Consider the following 22,541-nt stretch of genomic DNA (forward strand, 5'->3'; position numbering starts at 1 on the left):
TCATGTTGTGTTTTGGCCTGAAGCGCCACCCTCCACCTATCTACCAATCACGAAGTCAGTAGTGTTTCGGCATCCGGGTTGCCAGCTCTGCTCTAGTTACCACAGCTGCAGCTACAAACGTTCGTGCTGGATCCTGCAGCCTATCTGGCAACCTCGAGTCAGGGGGGAGGGGGAGGGGATACACCGCTCTACAGTAATTTGAAAGTGATTGCAGTACCAGTTTTGGCCACAATCTTACATACGGCTCCTTTAACTGTTTTCAACATTGATAAAAAGAAATATTTCAAGAGCAGCAAATCAGCATATTAGTCAAGAAAATATTAATAAATCTACTTTTATAGCATTAAATACCAAAAATACAAAATTTCAGCTGATTATATTCCCCATTATGTGTGTGCTATATGTTTTCAGAGTATGACATTGTTAGCAAAATGTTAAGTCAGCCAACATTGGAATAAATTGTGAGCTGAATCTCTTTTGAGTTTACATTTTAGCTAGGACGCAGCCTTAGAAGATCTATCTAGGTAGTAGACAGCAAGCTCACTAGGTATTGGACAGAGCTATAAATACAGCTTTCAAAAAAAGAAAATTATAAATAGGACAGGAGACAACAATGAAATCTATATGTATAGTGCCAAGTTGTTACCTTTTTTCCCCACAGATTGGGCCAGTGAACCAAAACACAAGCCGAAACCTTTTTTTTTTTTTATGATGTGTGTATACTTTCAGACCATCTTGGACATTTGACAAAGATAAAGCTCCCTACTTTAAAATGTCTGATTCTAAACTTTCTGTACTGCAAACATTAAACATTTAGTTTACTTTAAATTATAAATGGCTCAAAAGAGGAGTGCCCTGGCACTGCCAACAATCTACAGAGAGCAAATGCACATATGCATGGATCTGTAGCACATTTTTAAAGGGGCTCCATCAAATATTTACAGCACTCGTCTCTCCCCTCCTTGTTGTGTGTGGGGTCTGTCCCCACAGGAGTTAAAAGTTTTGAAGGAAGAAACGAACGAATGTACCCTGAAAAGTTGGGATACTGTATTGATTCTGATTCAGCGTTTGACCATTGGACTATTGAGTCGCCCATCATATGGTCCAAATGTTAAAATTTGATTATAAACACCACAGGGCTAAGGTATTATACCCTGTGGTCATGTCCTGTTAAAAATCACCATAATTACCAGTTTCCAAGTAGTTTCCATTTAAATATTCAAGCGCAAGAAGACGCAAAAGGGAACTGACTGAATAACTTTTGTAACTTTGATAAGGATATAAGTTATTTATACAAGACTACGCAAGTTATTTTATATTTGATTAATACATTTCTGCACCTGAAATCTACTGTTGGACCTACCTAAAAAAGCACTAATTATTTCATTTGTTTTATTCTATTTGCTATTGTATTGCATGTATTTGATTATTTGGTCGTATTTTATTACAGACTGTTTACTTGTCTTTAATAATTCTTTTAATTTATATTAGTTAGCCTAGTAGTTTCAGCTGTGGTATCGAAATTGTGAAAAGAAATTTTAGGAGCGCCACAGAAAAAAAATCCAATACATCCATAGAAGTGCATTTTGCATTTGACGCAAGTGGCCAGTGGCCATTAACACACCTACTGTATGCGAGTTCATCATTTGTACTGTGCATTAGGGTATGTGAATAATGGGGTGTGGCAATAATCAGAATAATGAAGCAAATAATGGGATGTAAATTTGCATGTAAATGGGAGAGGATTGAGGATTGTGGATTGTGAAAAGTGAGTGTTACATTCCAGAATAGAGCCAAAAATCTCCATGATATGCAATAACACCACTGTAATGTGAAGAAAAGCTACATTAATGTAATTTGCCTTCTTGGAAAACACTATTTATAGCCAATGAGCCGATGCAGGAAAGTGAACTGCTCAACATCCCACAGGAACCTGATGCAAGAACAAAGCGGACAGGCTCTTTATAATTCACCTCAGGTGGTAAGAACATGCTATGGGTTTGTTTCATTTATAGCGATTTACTGTAGGGGTGGAGCCATCTTCATCTGCTGCCTTATTTATGCACAGCGCTGCATTTTTACTTACTTTTACCTGCTTTAAATTGTTCATTCATGTGTGAAACAGCGACTGCAGAGCCCATTGCAGTTTAAAATCACCTGAGAGGGTTGTCGACCACTCTAAAAAGCCTTATTCCCTGCATTTACAACTGCTTTATATGGTGATGAAGGAAATATGTCTCAAAATCTTAAGTGTATCACATAGGGACAAAGAAAGTGTTCACCTGTTCGGGTCTTAGTGTTGGTTAAGATCTCCTGTAGCCGCTCCTGGAGCTTATCAGCTCTCTTTCTTTCCAGATGGAGCTGCCTCTTCAAGTCTTTCAGCTGCAGACATAACATGACAGGAATTATTTTGACAGCAGATGGACATTTAGCTCGATAGGCATTTAAGAATCCAGTACATACATTGGCCTTAAAAGTATTTGGACACTTAAGCCACACTTAAAAATGTCTGAATATCACTGTATTACATAATACAATAGCAAACCAAAATATATATACTGTATTGTTCCAAATATAAGACAGTGTTTTTTTCTTTAAAAAAAAGTCTAGACTTTTACATGACAATAATACACCCACAACAATAGGGGAGCGTCAAATACCTGTAAAACGAGTATGACCCCCCAGGACTGATAAACGCAGCGGTCAAACAACTCTCATTAAGCAGCCCAAAAAATATGCTGTGACAGAGTGAGAGATGGCGAGCCCAAAAAGGCAGTCTTAAAAAATGCTAAGAGTCAAATAAAAGCTTATCACGGTCCTAAAAGCGGCCAATTCGAAGAAATTGACAGGCGAGTGTGTCATTATGTAGCCGAGAGGCTGCCCATAACCAGAGCCGTCATCCAGCTGAAGGCACTGGATATCACCAAAGAGCTGAACATGCCCACCAGCGAGGCCTCTCATTTCTTATTTCAGCTACGTACTGACACACTTGCCTGTCAATTTCTTCTAAGCGGCCGCTCTGATGCGGTGTAAAAATTATGCGGCGTAGTGGATTATTATTACGTTGCAGAACAAGTCTTGCCTAGAGCTTGCCCTCCGACTTCAGGGAGAAACTGCTGTCTTTTCAGTGCTATGTGATTGGCCTAAGAAAAGAAATAAAACTAATCAGGTAAGTAATGCAGATCAAACACCTGTGTTTTTTGACATGCCAACATCTGTCACTGTACACAAAAAGGTGAGAAATCAGTCATTGTGAAACCTACTGGAAATGAGAAATACTGGTTATTTTTACGGTATGCCATAAAGTGTTTATTTGTAAATATGATTTTTGGTATATTTCTTCAGTATTTACCATATTTTCAATATAAAAATAGGAAAAATATTTTCAAATAAAATCATTTTCTTTATAAAAGACCAGATTTGGTCCTCAAAAAGACTTTTTCCAAAAGGGATGCATCTTGAAAAAGGGAGGGTCGTCTCATATTCGGAACAATAAGATATATTTCACATTAAGTAAACATCCTGTCCATCCATTTTGCCACAGTAGCACTACAAAAGCTTTTTTGTTTTTGTCGAAAGGTAAAAAAAGAGGAGAAGATATATGAAATTTCATCCATTTTGTGGCCAAAATCACTTCAAGCAGGAAGGAACTTTCCAGAGGGACAGCATTTGTAACCTTATAAACAGTGTGACTATATAAATAATAAACAATGCCACAGAAAAATTATAACCGAAACTTTGAGCTAAAGGCATGGATAGCTTTTGGAAATGTCAAACGAGATTCTATTGATAAAACGGCTAAAACGTTAATGAAAGCTGATCGGCCCTCATCAATGGGAGGTCTGGTTTCAGGTCTGTAGGGCAGAGAGGTGTCCTGCCCATCGCCTGGGACTATTTTAATTCGCTTTCTGGGAAATGGAGAGAGGGAAAGCCCTGACTCATCTCTTTTTTTTTTTTCTGGCTGGATTGCCCACTTACCGCTGAACTACCTTTTTTCTCCAGGATTCTCTGTCCATCCACCGTGTCTTTAATCTCCTGAAATACACACAAAGATTATTATAGTTCAGCAAGTCTTTATTTCAAAATTATTTTCAAATAACTTTTCTGTTTAGTTTGAAATAGTTTTCATTTTTCTATATTTTAGACAATAAAAGAGCATATCTGAAGCACTATTCATTTAAAGAGGAACTTCCAGGGTTCGTACACCTTTTCCAAGGTCAAATTCAAGCACTTTCAAGGTCCATTTTAAAGCTTTATCCAGCACCTTACACCACCGTAAATTACATACCAATACATAGTCAAAATTATTATTTAGTGCAACTTTTGCCGCTGCGCTGTGGGACGATTACCCGCTCGACCAATAAAAACGGGGCATCCAAACAAATCAAAATCAAAATGAAAACTCTGCCTACTTTTGCTCTGGCCAGCGTAGCGCAAATCACTCTGTATCTGAAGGGCTGCATTTTATTTCTCCATTTAATAAACAAACTATTCAGTCAGATAGGTATTTGTTGTGAAAGAAATACATTTACAATTTTAGCATTTTATCCAAAATTTAAGCACTTTTCAAACCTTGAAAACACAAAATCAAAATTCAGGCATTTTCAAGGATTTCAAGCACCCATATGAACCCTGAAATTCATTTACAGACAAACTTCAGAAATAATGTTATGAGATTAATGTTTTTGAAAAAAAGTCTCTTATGCTCACCCAGTCTGCATTTGTTTGATCAAAAATACAGTAAAACAGTAATATTGTGGAATATTATCACAATTAAAAGTAACTGTTTTCTATTTTAATATATTTTTAATATATGTAGCTGCATTTTCAGCATCATTACTCCAGTCTTTCGTGACACATGATCCTTCAGAAATCATTTCAATATGATGATCTGGTGCTCAAGAAATGTTTCGTCTTATTATTTTAATATTTCTGCGAAATTGTGAAACAGTTTTTGTCACAATTATTTGATGAATAGAAAATTCAAAAGAACGGCATTTATTTGAAATGGAAATCTTTTGCAACATCATAAATGTCTTTACTGTCACTTTTGATCAATTTAATGCATCCTTCCTGAATAAAAGTATTAATTACTTTAAAAAAAAGAAAAAGAAAAAGAAAACTTACAGACCCCAAACTTTTCAACAGTAGTGTATGATGCTTTAAATATTAGTTTTAGTAAACCAGTCTTAGTTATATAATAACAATGACAAAAAGGAAAGTCCTAATAAATCATCCTAAAAATATTCAGATGAGACAAGGAAACACCAATTTTGCAGCTCTGAAAACTAAACATCCCAGAGGAGCTGCAAGCACCAGATGCTCATGCAAAGAACAATCTCATCCTACTGATGAGTCACGAATCGTTCTTGAGTCACATTAAAAATAACTGCTGAGCTCCAGCAATCACACCCCCATAATATCCTCCATATCTGAGTCATGCCTTATTTAGCATCTTAAAAACACATGGTTCTCATCATGTTGAAGAGCTAAAGCTCCAGCAGAGCCACTAGGAGACCGCCTGAAAAAAGAATGCATTCTGTTCCCACACCTGTTTGAGTTTGCCGATTGTATTGTTGAGATCTTCTCTCTCTTTCTCCATCTCCGCCACTTGCTGTTTGACTGCCTCCACCTCCGCAGCTTTAGCCTGAGAAAGGGCAGAAATATGTTCATTCATTCATTTAAAATGCACAATGGAAAAAAGTTCGGAACAGAATAAACCTTATTTATTTGTTTAATACATATTCTGGTCTTATTGTGTGTGATTTGCCAGACTTAAAAATGGATATTGGTTAATACAATTTTCCATGCCCACATGGCTTTGGTTATGCTTATAACATAAGCATAAGCAACAAATAATGCCATGCCAGCTTCCATGCAAGCTAAACTTGTATGGCAAAAACTTTATGCACAAAGGTGGTGGTTCCCCTTCTTACTACATTTTTATTTATAATAATATAGAACACTTTTTCTTTCTTTTTTTTAAACAAACTGATTCTTTTTAAAGGACAAGTTCGGTATTTTACACTTAAAGCCCTGTTCACAGATCGTTTCTGATGAAATAGAACAGTTAAGATTAAAATTTGGACACATGCTGCTGTCCCGAGAATTTTAGGTTTCTTTCGCTTCCCCCCCCACCCCACCCCCCACCCCTTTAAGTGTAAAATACCGAACTTGTCCTTTAAAGTCAGATGGACATTGGTTGAGGAAATAGGGGAGTTGTTTCATGTGATTTGCTCCATGTACTTTGTTTCATTATCATTAGCAATTTTCAGATGTTCTTTTAAAAAAAAAGTGGACCCCTTTATGGTGTTGAAAAACTACTGACTAAAATATATATTTCTTTACAAATATATTTTCTAAAAAAAAAAGACAAGTTCAGCTTGCATAAAATGATTTGCAGCCTTGGTTATGTCAGCAGAAAAGTTCTAAAGAATATAAAATTAGTTCTCAAAATCTTTCATCAAAACAACTTACTCTGCTTCTGAAATAACTTTTCTTTTATGCTGACATAACCAAGGAAGTGCAGGCACGGTAAAAATCATATTAAATGGTAAGATCATATCCAACTTTATACGATCCAATCATATCAAGGTGTATAAAATCAAGTCACACCAGAGATGGACTGGCCATAGAGACCACCAGGACTTTTATTGGTTCAGGTAAGTAGAATCATAAATTAAATGCCATCAAATGTACTCCAGCTACTTTAATGAAAACAAAAGTAATTATATGAGATTTGAACTTGGGTTCTCATGACCTCATTCTGAAATGCTTAACTTTTGAGCTTAAATGCTTAACATTTCATGCATTTTATCGTTTTTTAAGCTCATTTAGTAAAATTCTATGTACAGCAAGCATCCATCGACTCAATGAGACATGACAGAATAAAGCCTTCAGATGTGAGGGTTTCTGAGACTTGAATATGTTTGAAGACAACAAATGTGCCATAAAGACAAGATCTGCTATATATAGCTTTACCGCTTATTACTTCACCTGCTTTAGCCAACTGTATTCCATTAAGAGTTGTTAAACACACACGTGTTTTTATCATCACGTACAGTTTACCTGCAGCTGGCCTGTGTGATCTTTCTGTACCCGCTGGATCTCTTCCGCATGGTCCAGTTTGTTCTTTTCCATGGTCTCCTGCTCACAACACACACAGCATCAAAAATATAAATCAACTAAACATCAAAGAGTGAGCGTTTTAAGATTAATGCAACATTTAGCTTTTTTTTATATAAAAATAAATCCATCAAAAATGCTCTTCTTTTCACCTTTTTTGCATTTTAAAGTCTGTAACATGGTAACGACAAAAACAACACTGACATCATGTGGTCAGAATGATACTGATGTACCCAGACGTAAACAACAAAAGACATTTGTTTCCATCTCTGGCATTGCTCTGCAGTGAGAGATGGCTGTAAACACACAGCACCTCGGCTTCCTTGAGTCTGCGTTCAAACCAGCCCTTCGTCCCCTCCATAGACTGAACCTGAGCTTTCAGCTCCTCTACATACGGCTGAAGACCCTCCAGCTCTTTGGTACGAGCCTAAAAAAAACAAAAAAAAAACAATTGTGAATGGAAATTTAGCAGATCCTTTTTGTCCAAAGTACACTTTGTACAGAAACAATCCACCTGGAGCAACCTGAGGTTAAGTGCTTTATTGAAAGTTCATGTCTCGACCTACTAACGTTCAGTTACGGGCCCAGAAAGGTTCCTTACTTTCTCATCTCGTAGCTGTGAGCGGATCTCCTCTTCCATGCGGTTCTTGTCCTCGTGGAGGCCGCGGAGCTCCTTCTCGTAGCGTCCCCTGATGCTCAGCACCTCCTTCTCATGCTGCAAACGCACGTTCCCGAGTTCCTCTTTTTGCCGAGATTTCTCCTGCGCAATCTCAATGGCCAGTTCATCCAGCATGACCTTACGCTTATCTGCAGTCTGACAGGACAGTGTGGCATTTAGTTTTAAATAAAATGTGGCGGTTTCAAAGGTTCAGTCATTATCAAGATTCAAGCATAAAACTTTTCATAAAACATAAGGCACTATCTTCTTCAAACACTGGTATTTAGACAGATATAAATCTTAATTTATTACTTAATATAAAGAATGCTATAGACAAGCTTGACTTTAAAGAGGTCCTATTATGCTTTTGTTTTTGTTACATTTTCACCTTTCTTTTGTGTGTAACGTTGCTGTTTCAGCATGAAAAAGGTCTGCAAATTTTCAAAGCACAGTCACTCCAAAGGCATTTTTTCTCGAACTGCCCCCCCCCAAATCATTTTTCATCCTCATTTAACATTACGATTTTTTTATAGTGATATTGTTTTCATGATAATTAATGACATTTTTTTTTCAAATTGACATTACTGTAATGTAAAAAAAAAAAAAACATTTTAACAGTATTTATACATCATGATAGTATTTTTGTACTGAATTTAAGTGATGATGATTTTAAATGAAAAGGGTGTGTTCATTCAGGATGATTTACATTAATGTAGCAAAATAAGCCTGATTAAATCAAATGGTCGAAAAGACAGAGATAAATGATCATGTAAAAGTGTAAAAACTGGTTAGGAGCAAGAAACATTGACTAACATTACAGATTTTAGAGGGAGGAAGAAGAAGAAAAAGTGCACAAAAAGAGGTGAATCTTCCAGAGCCCATTTGTGTCTAAATCCGATTTGACATTAATAAAGTCATTATGATGGTCAAAAGATCAGAGTATTAACTGATGGAAGAACGAGCAGAGTGTACTGACTCACTAAAGAAGCTTAAATGACGTGAGAGATGGTGAGTGCACCAAACGTTTAACTACTTTCACCTGCTGCAGTGGGAATTTACTGAATTGTGAAAGGATCAGAAGCTAAAATAGGGGGGTTTGTGTGTATCACCTTTCTGGCCTCCTCTAACTCCTGCTGTAGCTTGTCCTTCTCCAGACCAAGTTCAGTGAGCTGCTCCAGAAGTCGACTATTCGCTCGGTTTGACTCCTGATCACCAAGAAGTTGTTAAAGCATTTTTATGTATAATCTGAATGCAAATGCAACATTTTTCACTACGTTTAACTATATTAAAATGTAACTGCTGAAGTAATGAAAGTACTTTTAGCATTTAAAGAAAAAAAAAGGACTTTCTCAATCTCCAAAACGATTGGAAAAATAATATGAACTACTAATATTATAGTCTAATATGCTTCCTATCAAATAGCACTTTACACAGAAATACAATGTTTAATTGTTGCAAATGCCTTTCTATGTTGTTTAAAAATTGAACAGGTACCAAAATACCTGTAGCTGTGAGTTGAGATCATCTCTCTGTGCCAGGAAGCTCTCCTGTTCTGTACGTCTCTGCTGAAGCTCTGCGTTGAGAGCCAGATTTTGCTCCCTCAACAAATTCAGTTCCTGAGTCTTCACTGTTTGGATCTGTGAAAAACACACACTGAGTTTCAGATATTTAAAGAACCAAGGACAACTGAATGAAGTCTTCCTCAGTCTATCAGCGAGAAAATGCCAACAGAAGACAAAAGAAGGGTTATGAAGGAGCGGAAAGAGCTTAACACCAGAGAACAGCTGAAAAATGCAATTCAGCACAATGCAGAATCCAATATCAATATAAATGTACCCATGAGTGCTTTAAAGCTAAATATAAACCTTAATGCATGATGCAATATACATACATGTACGGATGCATGTATGTGTGAACATATATAAACAAAGTATCTAGGCTAGCACAAGTACTACATGCATAGAAAGCAATATATTAGACATGGAAAAGTTTTCAAAACCTCAATCAGGGTTAAAGTGCAGTGGAAGTCCTGCCAAATAAACCTTATGCTTCCTTGGAGTACAACTTAAATTATTCATATTTATTTAAATATTAATATTTAGCCATTGCTCACAATGGGTAATGGGTTTTATTCCCAGGAAGTGCACATAGAAATGCTAATAAACCTTAAATACATTGTAAGTCACTCTGGATAAAATAAATAAGCATAATTAGTTTGGCTGGTGAGCCATCAGCTAAAACAGTAATAACCAGTGCTGATTATAACTGATTATATGCAATCTGGATAACGCAAACAGATTCCAAAATGTATATACTTGTAATTACATTACGTTTTAAAATACTCATAATCAGACTACAGACACATTTTTATTAGTTAAATGATTACTTAAAACTCACAAAATGGCAGTAAATTATTCATAATTTATTGATTCTCAAAACAGCCTATTGCTTATGTATGTTCAGAAAGTCTTCTAGTTTTGTGGAATTACACAAGTCAGAGGCAACACAGCATTAACAATTAATTTTAATAATGTTTTATTTTGATCGTTTTACATTTTTATTATTTAATTAATTATTACCTTCTCATAAACTTACACAAACCCCCTGCAGCTCCTTCAAAAAGCCCAGTTTGGGAAACCCTGATGTAGTGTAATGTTTAATGCACTTCATTTTGTTGCTGACAATTTTTCAACAATCTTTTGTTTTTCACTTTGTATTTCTATATCAATATAGTACAAGATTATCCTATTCAAATCTGTGATAAACAAGTTAAGGCTAAGAGTAAGGTCCAAAGTAATCTAAAATAGTCAAATTCTATTATCTAAAATGTGTAATGTAATAAGTAATATTGTGCAGCAGAGCCAATATCTGAATCATATTATTTGTAACTGTATTTGGATAAATCCAGAAGTGGGCAGGGCTTTAACCGAAAGTTTGTGAAGTTACACGGGAAGACCGTTTTAAATGCAATTATGTTCCCTTCAGTTTTCATTTAAAGGAGTCATAACCTGCAATTTTCACTTTTCCACGAGAATCAATGTATGTTATGATCGACTAACGATTATACACTGGCCGGGAAGCCGATATTTAAAAGTGAAGCGTTTGTTTACCTCAGGGTAAATAAACCAGCGCGCGTGCACGCGCACTCAAATACGAGATTTTGATTTCAGCTCCCTCTTGACGTCATGAGGTAGTAGGATATACCATATATGGACACCGCAGCAGGAAGCCTTCCCCTTTCCCCCTCATATTCAGTTCAGTCGAGAAAGATGGAGAAACCGAGTGCACACCGGACTTGCTCTGTGGTTGATTGCCATAAAAAACATGTAAATGTGTTTTATCTCCCAAAATCGGACGAAACTATCAGGGACCAGTGGATGAAATTCATTTTTAATGACGCTGTCCCAACAACCCTTTCAACTGGCGTATCGTTATGTGTGTGCGCTTTATTGTATATTATATAACTATGACAACATATCATTGTATTGATTTTTTATAGAATACATAACGATACATAGATAAATAAAACAAACAGTAAAGTAATAATAAACATAAAGAAAAACAACACGTTACCTGTCTAAAGAAGAAAAATATTGAATGTCTAAATAACGTGAAACAAGGCAAAAACAGCACATGATAGTAAACGTCTCATCTCAATAACCACTGTAAGCTGATAAAATAAGTAGACTACATCTCCGTTAATGTAATCGACATTAAATAAAAGGTAAACCTATGTGGGAGAAAATAGCAACAAACGTTTTAGCTCGTTACCGATGTTAATGTATGTCTCAGTCAAAATGCTGAAGTTACCTGCGTGTCAACCCCCCTCCTTCCTTCAACCAATCAACGCGCCCCTCATTTGCATTATTAAAATGAGCGTCCACGACAGCCAAAACATCGCATTGATCTCGCGAGACAATAATGCCTTCAGAAATAAGGGTAAAAGTAGGTCTGTGTTTATTTTTTTTCCACTTTTCTTTTTTAGAAGGGCCTGAAAGACTATAATACAGCAGTAGGTATCCAATGTAATACTAGGTTATGACTCCTTTAACAAATAAGACTTGTATAGCAAATAATTTTTTATTATAATTATAAAATGTATTGAAATATCTTCTAATTAAAACAATAATACTAAATGATAAATAATAGTCTGCCGAACATTATTCGGTTGAATTCATTATTCGTTTTGAAGCCACTATATCCATGCCTTTCCTAATAAGCTATTCGGCTTCGAGCACTTCCCAATTACTAACTACAGTTTAGTCATTTGTATTCAGTAATGGACTATACTTTGTAAGTAATCTAATCAGCTATGGGTAAGCACAGTATTTAAATATGACTGTTAACTTATAACTTCTGTTTTAAGTTTTCACACCGCCATACTTCCATAAGACACTAGTCACACGGTCTGAATTTGCGACTAGAAATTACAACACCACAAAAACAAGATCTTAAAGCAAAACAATGTATCTATTTGAACCACCATGATCGTCATTTAAATATTGACACTTTTTTTTAAGAGAAGAAATTAGAAGAAAGTATGGCATCAAACAAACTGGCGTAAACTGAAAGTGATTTGTACATAGGCAATAGCTTTAAAGCTGGTGAAAGTGGCATTAGTACATGTGTATTTTAACAGTAAATGGTACAAATGTAACACAGGTTAAATAAAGTTAATATTTAATTTACACAATTTAGTTATATGATTTTCCCTTAATAAAAGTCGATAAGAGATTATTAAGATTAAGAATATTAAGAAAAATATGTGAATATATTCTAAAATAAATTCTCAGCGATCAACCAATGAGAGCTCTCTTGTCATTAACGTCATGTGTCGACGAGCATGCGCGATGACAGAAGAGACAAGCTTGATTGAGAAGAGCAGACGCAATCCCACCGTTGCGATCCATTTTATGTATCTGAGGTTAAAAATCTTTTAAAAAAAAGTATTGAGAAGTTGAGATATAGTTAATTTGATGCATTCTGAACAAGAAGCCGACTGAATAGAGGAATAAATCATTATTGGTGAGTCAGTATCACATAATTAATGAAAATAAAAGACTAATCCTTCATAATAGGATAGAATTACTGCTACTAAACATTAAATTAGTTGCTGTGGACTGATTATTTTCTTTAAAAATTGTATTTTGATCCGAGTGGTAACAAATGTCTAAAGTGAACCGCATGGTCATTGTACATTGCAGTTCACTGACGCCATTTAACGATCACGCACGAGGTGCGCCTGAGTGAGAGCGCATGGCCATTGCACATTGCAGTTCATCGACGCCATTTTACGATCACACACGAGGTGCGCCCGAGTGAGAGCAAAAGAAAAAAATCGATCATAAAGGTAACTTAGTTAAGCAGTTCTGTGAAGAAAAAGATATTTGTATGTACTAGTATGTAATTACTTAAGTTTGAGCGGTCATAGTGAACCGCATGGTTATTATTTGTTCATTTCAGAGTTCAGCGTCACCATTGTTGGCTACGTGTCTGTATGAAAGAGAACTAGTGATTTAGAGGTAAACGAATGTGATTATATTAGTTCGTGAAGAAATTTTAATTGTGTATTAGATGTTATTCTGGATCTTAGATGTGGAACTTATTTTGAAATGTACTTAATGAATGTTCTGGTCTGTGATCAGGCCAGGTTTTTTTCTCTCCTTTGTTTTTTCTTTGTTTTTTCTTTTTTTTTCTTCCTTCTTGATTCGTGAAGATCTGCACGACCTCCTGTAACATCCTGTAGACTGCGAGTTTGATGGCGAGCCAACCCAGTTGTAGAAAAGAAGACATTGCGTGGTGGAGAGGAGGCCCGATATCCTTTCCTTGAGTTTCCACTGAAACCGCATTGAACGACAAACTTGATTTAAAGAACAGTTTCTTTTTCTTTTCCTCTTGAGGGTGTATGGTCAACTATCACCCAGAATTGAGAGACCTTTAACTTTTCATGAGAGACACTTGAAATCCCTTTGAGAGAGAGATTATACTCTTTTGTGATATTCTGTCTGTTTCATTTATTTTATTTTTCCTGAATGTTGAACTGACTATGTGGGTATATATGTGAAAACACCGACAAGAGTGCACTCGAGGTGGAAATTTGCAGTCAGTTTTATTGTTTATTGTGTTTCTGTCATTTATTTTATTTTATTGACTTTCTACTTTTCGTCCAAATTAAATTTAAACAATTATATTTCTAAATTAATCTTGTGTCTGTCTGTTACTTCGTATGCTAACCCGCCGTCTCCATAGCGATCCCTAGTCCTTCTGATAGAATTCAAATATTATCTGTATTATAATAATAATAATAATAAAGCAGCAGAAAAAACTACTTAATTACTAATTAATTACTGTATAATCCAAACAAGTGCTACATAAACTTTGGCGAGCCAGCCAGGAGACGGCGCTGTTGCAGAGAACTAACAGCTACACATTTGATTTTCCTTTTTTCTCTTTTGCTTTTAAGCAAGCGACGATAATGGAGATTATTGAAGCTGAAGGGATTATTATCCCAAACTCCGTAATAGTCAGTGGTTTAACAGACACTGAGAGCGATGACGAATTGTTTGATGCTCTGAAACGATACGGGTCATTTGCCAAAACCGTGCGCATCGATGACAAAGAATCCGAGTTCTACCAAAACGTAATCGTTGAGTACAACAGTAATCAAGCGTTGCAATCACTCGGACCAAAATTGCCGTTTACTCACCAGCTGTCAAGCGAACCAGGTGTTAAGTGCGATGTGAGAGCATTAGCCAGTGTGTTTACACAGCAACTTGGTAGTAGCATAACAAAATCCTACCTGGACAGATTAAAAGAAATAGCAGAACTGAGCGGAAACAACTTTGAGTCTATACTGAGTGAAATGCTGTCGCAAATGAGTGCTGACCTCCCACCAGAGCCTGCCGTTTCTGGTAGTACTGGTGACAATACCTGTGAGAAACCATATTGGGCATCTCCGGATGGGAATTTCGACCCAATTCGTAATCCACCAAGTCAGATAGATGATGTACCGTCCCAACCTACTCCTATCAATTTGATTGAACCGACCCTTCGCACGTCGTCCAAATTTCTCAACCCGCCTGAGGTCCAAAGGCTAGTAGTTGAGCATGTTGTGCGGAGCAGTGAAGTGGTTGCTCAAGGGCAGATACAGCCCAGGCTCAGAGTGTTTTCAGGAAAATGCCCTAGGCCTGGAAACGAGGTAGATTACGACATTTGGCGTTCTAGTGTCGAATTCATTTTGAAAGATCCGTCTTTGTCCGATTTGCATGCGTCTAGGCGAATACTAGACAGTCTTTTGCCGCCTGCGGCGGATGTTATAAAGCATCTGAATCCCGAATCTCCTCCTTCTGCTTACCTCCAGCTGTTGGACTCCGCTTTCGGGGCTGTGGAGGACGGGGACGAATTGTTAGCGAAATTCATGAACACGTTGCAGGATGCAGGTGAAAGGCCATCTACTTATCTGTACAGGTTACAGTCAGTTTTAAGTGCAACCGTCAAAAGAGATGGTATTGTCCCAGCAGAGGCAGATAGGCATCTCCTAAAGCAGTTTTGCAGGGGCTGCTGGGATAATGACTTGATCGCCGAACTACGACTAGAGCAAAAGCGAAACAATCCTCCTTCCTTTGCACAGCTTCTCCTTATGCTTCGTACAGAGGAGGATAGACATACTGCGAAAGCAACTCGAATGAAGCAACACCTTGGGTCTTCTAAGCAGAGAGCGTTTATGCACTCTCAGAAAGCGTGGATTTCTGCTGAGTTAGAACAAGATGAAGCTCCTAGAGTGAGTCCTCTTGAAACTGAAACGCGTGAGTTAAAGAAGCAGATTGTCAAGTTGCAGAGTCAGTTAGCTAATCTTGCAGTCCGACCAAAACATCCAAAGAGAACTCCGTCGCGAGAGGTAGTCAAAAGGCCTGCACCACCTGACCAAAGGAAGTCAGGGGCTGCTGCGAGTGTAGTTCCGGTCAATAAGAAGCCAACTGATAGACCTAGACCGTGGTACTGTTTCACATGTGGTGAGGATGGCCACATTGCATCGTCCTGTAGTTCTGAGCCAAACCCCGAGCTTGTCGCTACTAAACGTAGGCTGTTAAGGGAGAAACAGTTACAGTGGGAGTCACAGAATCCCTCCACTAGCGTAGATTTAAACTCGAGGCAGTTCCTGTCGCGGGACATACAGGAACTGAGCTTAAATCGAGTGGTCCCATTGTAAATCGTGTCTTCAAGAAATGCCAAGCTCCTAGGAAGCAGAGTGCAAACCTACCTAAGGGCTTAGTTGGTGCTAGATGTGTTGCCGAAGTCAGCATAGCTGGTAAGAAATGTCATTGTCTACTCGACACTGGATCGCAGGTCACAACTGTGCCTAAGTCTTTTTATGAACGACACCTCTCAGAGCACCCGATTAACCCTTTTGACGATATTTTGGAAGTAGAAGGCGCCAATGGGTTTTCCGTTCCGTACGAAGGCTACGTAAAGGTAGACATCACTTTCCCTGAGGAGTTTTTGGGTGCGACTATTGAAGTGGCCACGGTAGCTCTAGTCGTTCCAGATGTAAAGTCTCACACTCAGCCTTTGATCTTAATAGGTACAAACACTCTCGACATCCTCTATGAGCAGCAGTTAGTGGCAGTATCCCCGAAGCACCAGCCATCTCTATTTGGGTATAGAGTGGTTTTGAAAACTCTTGAAACGAGGCGAAAGCAGAACACGAGTGGCGTTCTGAGTCAGGTGAGATTAAGAGGCAACATACCGGAGGTCATGTCCGCTGGTCAAACTGTCGTGGTGAAAGGCTCTCTTGCGGTACCCGGTGGGATAGATAAGTGTGTAGTGGTAGAACACCCGTCTGAATCCTCTTTACCTGGTGGTGTGTTTGTGAAGCGCTGCTTACTTACTCCTTCTAGTCAATCTGTCTGGTTACCTGTGGTACTAAAAAACGAAACCGAGCACGATATAGCCATTCCCCCAAGATGCATAATAGCAGAGCTGCATGCAGTTGAGTCCGTGCTCCCCCAGCCGAGTGTTTCCCCTGTTAGTAAGCACTTGCCTACTCAGGATTCTAATTTCGCCTTGAATTTCGGTGAGTCCCCATTGCCACAAGAATGGCGGGACCGGATTTCGGAAAAACTCAAAGAAATGCCTGATGTTTTCAGCCAACACGATTTAGATTTTGGGCATACACAAAAGGTGAAACATCGTATACATCTGCACGATGAAACTCCCTTTAAACATAGGGCGCGACCTATCCATCCGCAAGATCTGGAAGCCGTCCGCAGACATCTGCGCGATCTTCTCGCAAGCAACGTTATTCGCGAGTCTGAATCCCCTTTTTCTTCGCCTATTGTAGTGGTGCGGAAGAAAAATGGAGATGTACGGTTGTGCATAGACTATAGGAAGTTAAATCTTCAAACAGTTAAAGACGCATATGCATTACCCAATCTCGAGGAGACGTTTTCCGCTTTAACTGGATCAAAATGGTTTTCCGTTCTCGACTTGAAATCTGGGTATTACCAGATAGAGGTGGAAGAGGCAGACAAACCTAAAACCGCCTTTGTCTGCCCCCTGGGGTTTTGGGAGTTTAATCGCATGCCTCAGGGGGTCACTAACGCCCCAAGTACTTTTCAGAGATTGATGGAGAAGTGTATGGAGGATATCAATCTCAGGGAAGTACTTGTCTTCCTGGACGATCTGATCATATTTTCTGAAACTTTGGAAGAGCATGAAAGACGGCTGTTAAAAGTTCTTTCTCGGCTCAGAGAGTATGGGCTAAAACTCGCCCCTGAAAAGTGCAAGTTTTTTCAGACGTCTGTACGTTATTTAGGGCACATAGTGTCAGAGCGTGGAGTAGAGACCGATCCAGAGAAAGTACAAACCTTAAAAACCTGGCCGAGTCCCACAAACCTTAAAGAGTTAAGGTCGTTTTTGGGCTTTTCGGGGTATTACCGCCGATTTATTAAAGATTATTCTAGGGTTGTGAAACCACTCACCGACTTGACTGTAGGGTATCCGCCGACTAGGAAAGGTGGTAAACGGAGTGAGAGTAAGGGTCCATACCATAACCCTAAAGAGTCGTTCGGAAACCGTTGGACGCCGCTTTGTGAGGAAGCGTTTCGGTCTGTTATCGACAAACTAACTACTGCGCCTGTGTTGGGCTTTGCAAACCCTAAACTTACCTATTTCCTACATACAGATGCCAGCACCAAGGGTTTAGGAGCAGCCTTGTATCAGGAACAGGAAGGGAGGATGCGAGTCATTGCATATGCAAGTAGAGGGTTGTCCCGCAGTGAGTCCAATTACCCGGCGCACAAGCTTGAGTTTCTTGCCCTTAAATGGGCAGTAACTGAAAAGTTTAGAGACTATCTGTATGGTAGCCAATTCACCGTCATTACCGACAGCAACCCTCTAACGTATGTTCTAACCACGGCGAGACTAGATGCGACTAGCTACCGGTGGCTTGCTGCCCTTTCCACTTTTTCTTTTAAGTTACAGTACAGAGCAGGCAAGCTAAATGCTGATGCTGATGGTCTATCAAGGCGACCACAGGAACAGTTGCCCGAAAATCCTTTATCTCAAAAAGAGTACGAACGAATTCAACAGTTTATGCAGAATCATCTCACGGAAGCTGCAGATTCTTGTGACACCGCAAGTGAAGTAGTTCAGGCTATATGTGAGAAACATCTGGTCAGACAGCCAACGGACGTTGGGTGTGGTGCTGCGTTTGTTGAATCTCTTGCACTTTATCCTGATGCTGTACCTGATAGTTACGAACAAGAAGGTGATTTTGAGGGGTTACCTGTTGTATCTTACCTGTCAGGGAACCTCGGTGATGATCAAAGGGCAGATCCAGTCATTCGGGAAGTAGTATCTTGCCTAGAGTCGGGAGAAAAGCCTCCACCAACAGTCAGGAGGGAACTCCCAGATCTTCCTTTTTTTCTAAGAGAGTGGAACCGTCTTGAGTTAAAAAGTGGGGTGCTTTACCGGAAACGGCAGGTAGAGGAATTAGTTACTTATCAACTCGTGCTACCTGAGAAACTGAGGCCCTCTGTATTGACCAGTTTGCATGACAGTATGGGTCATATGGGGGTGGAGAGAACTCTAGACTTGGTAAGGTCTCGGTTCTACTGGCCGAAGATGGCTGCGGAGGTAGAACAAAAGATCAGGACATGCGGTCGTTGTGTGAGGAGGAAATCATTGCCTCAAAAAGCTGCACCGTTGGTTAATATCCAAGCCACAAGACCTTTAGAGTTGGTCTGTATGGATTTTCTCTCATTAGAGCCAGACAAAAGTAACACGAGAGACATCTTGGTAATCACTGACTTCTTTACCAAATATGCTGTGGCAGTCCCCACACCCAACCAAAAGGCAAGAACGGTAGCGAAATGTCTTTGGGAAAATTTTGTTGTGCACTATGGGTTCCCCGAGCGTCTTCATAGCGATCAGGGCCGAGATTTTGAATCGCGCACCATCAAAGAGCTTTGTGAGGTGGCAGGTATTAAGAAAACCCGAACAACCCCTTATCATCCCAGGGGAAATCCTGTCGAACGTTTTAATAGGACCCTGCTCAGTATGTTGGGTACCTTAGAAGAAAAAGACAAGGTTCGTTGGAGAGATTTCGTAAAACCTTTAGCTCATGCGTACAACTGCACGAAACATGAGGTCACTGGGTTCACTCCCTACGAATTGATGTTTGGACGTCAACCCAGGTTACCCGTTGACCTTGCTTTTGGGTTGCCGTATCAAGATGGTCCACGACAGTCTCATTCGGAGTATGTCAGTCATCTAAAAAACAATCTGAAAGAAAGTTATTCGCTTGCGTCACGTGGTATGTCAAAAAGTGCAGAAAGAAACAAAGCTAGGTTTGACAAATCTGTAACTTATTGCTCTTTGGAGATTGGTGATCGAGTGTTGGTGAAGAACGTTAGGCTACGCGGGAAGCATAAGTTAGCAGACAAGTGGGAGTCTGAGGTGTATGTTGTGGTGAGTCAGGCAGCTGAATTGCCAGTTTATACTGTTCGTCCAGAGAGAAAGGACGGTCCTCTGCGTACTCTTCACAGAGATATGTTGCTCCCGTGTGGGTTTTTACTGTCTTCCGAAGTTGAACCACCCACTCTAAACGAATCCATCTCAAGACCTCGAACACGACAGAATCCTAAGGTTCCGTTAATTGATGACACTTGTCTCTCTGATTCCGAAGAAGGAAATTCGTATTGCGAGTACAGCCATACTCCAAGTATAGAGACAGCACATTTCTCTACAGTTCATGATATCTGTACGGAAAGAGAGACAGTGAACGCTGATTCTACTGATAACTCGGCCGAACAATCTTTCCCTATTGGCGACACCTTGCAGGGCGACCAAAGTAGTAATTTACTTGTTGAAGCCTTACCAGTTGATAAACCTGGTGAATACTTACCTGTCGACACACTCGATGAGCACTTACCTCTTAATGTTTCCGGCACCCTTGGACAGAGTAATTTACCTGGTCAGGGCCAAGTCGAAGCCGTAATGGGCAGTTCTGTTGATGAAGTTGAAGTAACCAGTGTTGTTGAAAGTTCAGGTGTTTGTGAAAAAGCCGAACAACAATCAGAAGATGAGATAGACACCTTACCGAGGCGTTCCGTTAGACCGAGAGGAGAACCAGAGCGACTTACTTATTTTCAGCCAGGAAACCCATTAATATATGTGGTCCAATCTTTGTTCCAAGGTCTGAATTCAGCTTTTGTTAAATCTCTTGGTGGAGATGAAACTCTGAATGTCCTTCCCTTGCTGCCTAATGGTTTACACGGTGTGGTCACCAGTCAGCCGAGCAGAACATGCAAAGGGACTTGCATGAATTTAGGAGGGGAGAATGTAACACAGGTTAAATAAAGTTAATATTTAATTTACACAATTTAGTTATATGATTTTCCCTTAATAAAAGTCGATAAGAGATTATTAAGATTAAGAATATTAAGAAAAATATGTGAATATATTCTAAAATAAATTCTCAGCGATCAACCAATGAGAGCTCTCTTGTCATTAACGTCATGTGTCGACGAGCATGCGCGATGACAGAAGAGACAAGCTTGATTGAGAAGAGCAGACGCAATCCCACCGTTGCGATCCATTTTATGTATCTGAGGTTAAAAATCTTTTAAAAAAAAGTATTGAGAAGTTGAGATATAGTTAATTTGATGCATTCTGAACAAGAAGCCGACTGAATAGAGGAATAAATCATTATTGGTGAGTCAGTATCACATAATTAATGAAAATAAAAGACTAATCCTTCATAATAGGATAGAATTACTGCTACTAAACATTAAATTAGTTGCTGTGGACTGATTATTTTCTTTAAAAATTGTATTTTGATCCGAGTGGTAACAAATGTCTAAAGTGAACCGCATGGTCATTGTACATTGCAGTTCACTGACGCCATTTAACGATCACGCACGAGGTGCGCCTGAGTGAGAGCGCATGGCCATTGCACATTGCAGTTCATCGACGCCATTTTACGATCACACACGAGGTGCGCCCGAGTGAGAGCAAAAGAAAAAAATCGATCATAAAGGTAACTTAGTTAAGCAGTTCTGTGAAGAAAAAGATATTTGTATGTACTAGTATGTAATTACTTAAGTTTGAGCGGTCATAGTGAACCGCATGGTTATTATTTGTTCATTTCAGAGTTCAGCGTCACCATTGTTGGCTACGTGTCTGTATGAAAGAGAACTAGTGATTTAGAGGTAAACGAATGTGATTATATTAGTTCGTGAAGAAATTTTAATTGTGTATTAGATGTTATTCTGGATCTTAGATGTGGAACTTATTTTGAAATGTACTTAATGAATGTTCTGGTCTGTGATCAGGCCAGGTTTTTTTCTCTCCTTTGTTTTTTCTTTGTTTTTTCTTTTTTTTTCTTCCTTCTTGATTCGTGAAGATCTGCACGACCTCCTGTAACATCCTGTAGACTGCGAGTTTGATGGCGAGCCAACCCAGTTGTAGAAAAGAAGACATTGCGTGGTGGAGAGGAGGCCCGATATCCTTTCCTTGAGTTTCCACTGAAACCGCATTGAACGACAAACTTGATTTAAAGAACAGTTTCTTTTTCTTTTCCTCTTGAGGGTGTATGGTCAACTATCACCCAGAATTGAGAGACCTTTAACTTTTCATGAGAGACACTTGAAATCCCTTTGAGAGAGAGATTATACTCTTTTGTGATATTCTGTCTGTTTCATTTATTTTATTTTTCCTGAATGTTGAACTGACTATGTGGGTATATATGTGAAAACACCGACAAGAGTGCACTCGAGGTGGAAATTTGCAGTCAGTTTTATTGTTTATTGTGTTTCTGTCATTTATTTTATTTTATTGACTTTCTACTTTTCGTCCAAATTAAATTTAAACAATTATATTTCTAAATTAATCTTGTGTCTGTCTGTTACTTCGTATGCTAACCCGCCGTCTCCATAGCGATCCCTAGTCCTTCTGATAGAATTCAAATATTATCTGTATTATAATAATAATAATAATAATAAAGCAGCAGAAAAAACTACTTAATTACTAATTAATTACTGTATAATCCAAACAAGTGCTACACAAAGATCATGCGTGTTAGACCAGACATGGTCATTGAGTTAAGAGGATGCAGGAACTTATGTTGATGAAGGTCGTGATGCTGTATATCATGGTCAGGTACCTGTTCTAGGGCCGCTAGATTTGTCCTGAGAGCATCGTTCTCACTCAGCATGCCCTCCACCTGCTCCTGACTGACCGCGCTCTGACACGCTAC

General features: G+C 38.8%; 1 protein-coding gene across 2 annotated transcripts in view; it reads right to left on the reverse strand.

The window, feature by feature from the left end:
- The window catches only part of gripap1 (GRIP1 associated protein 1), a 55,456-nt gene that overhangs the window by 19,466 nt on the left and 13,449 nt on the right, over positions 1-22,541 (reverse strand). The window contains exons 15-23 of one of the 2 annotated variants that reach the window (XM_084389122.1): positions 22,449-22,541; positions 9,286-9,420; positions 8,893-8,988; positions 7,727-7,939; positions 7,439-7,552; positions 7,069-7,146; positions 5,552-5,647; positions 3,979-4,035; positions 2,283-2,382 (exon numbers count right to left, since the gene is read on the reverse strand). In XM_084389122.1, the coding sequence (XP_084245248.1) occupies positions 2,283-2,382; positions 3,979-4,035; positions 5,552-5,647; positions 7,069-7,146; positions 7,439-7,552; positions 7,727-7,939; positions 8,893-8,988; positions 9,286-9,420; positions 22,449-22,541 (982 nt within the window). The remainder of the gene's footprint in view (positions 1-2,282; positions 2,383-3,978; positions 4,036-5,551; positions 5,648-7,068; positions 7,147-7,438; positions 7,553-7,726; positions 7,940-8,892; positions 8,989-9,285; positions 9,421-22,448) is intronic. The other variant, XM_084389123.1, reaches the window with a different exon arrangement.

This window comes from Rutilus rutilus (assembly GCF_951802725.1).
Source record: "Rutilus rutilus genome assembly, chromosome: 19".
NCBI classification, from domain to species: Eukaryota; Metazoa; Chordata; class Actinopteri; order Cypriniformes; family Leuciscidae; genus Rutilus; species Rutilus rutilus.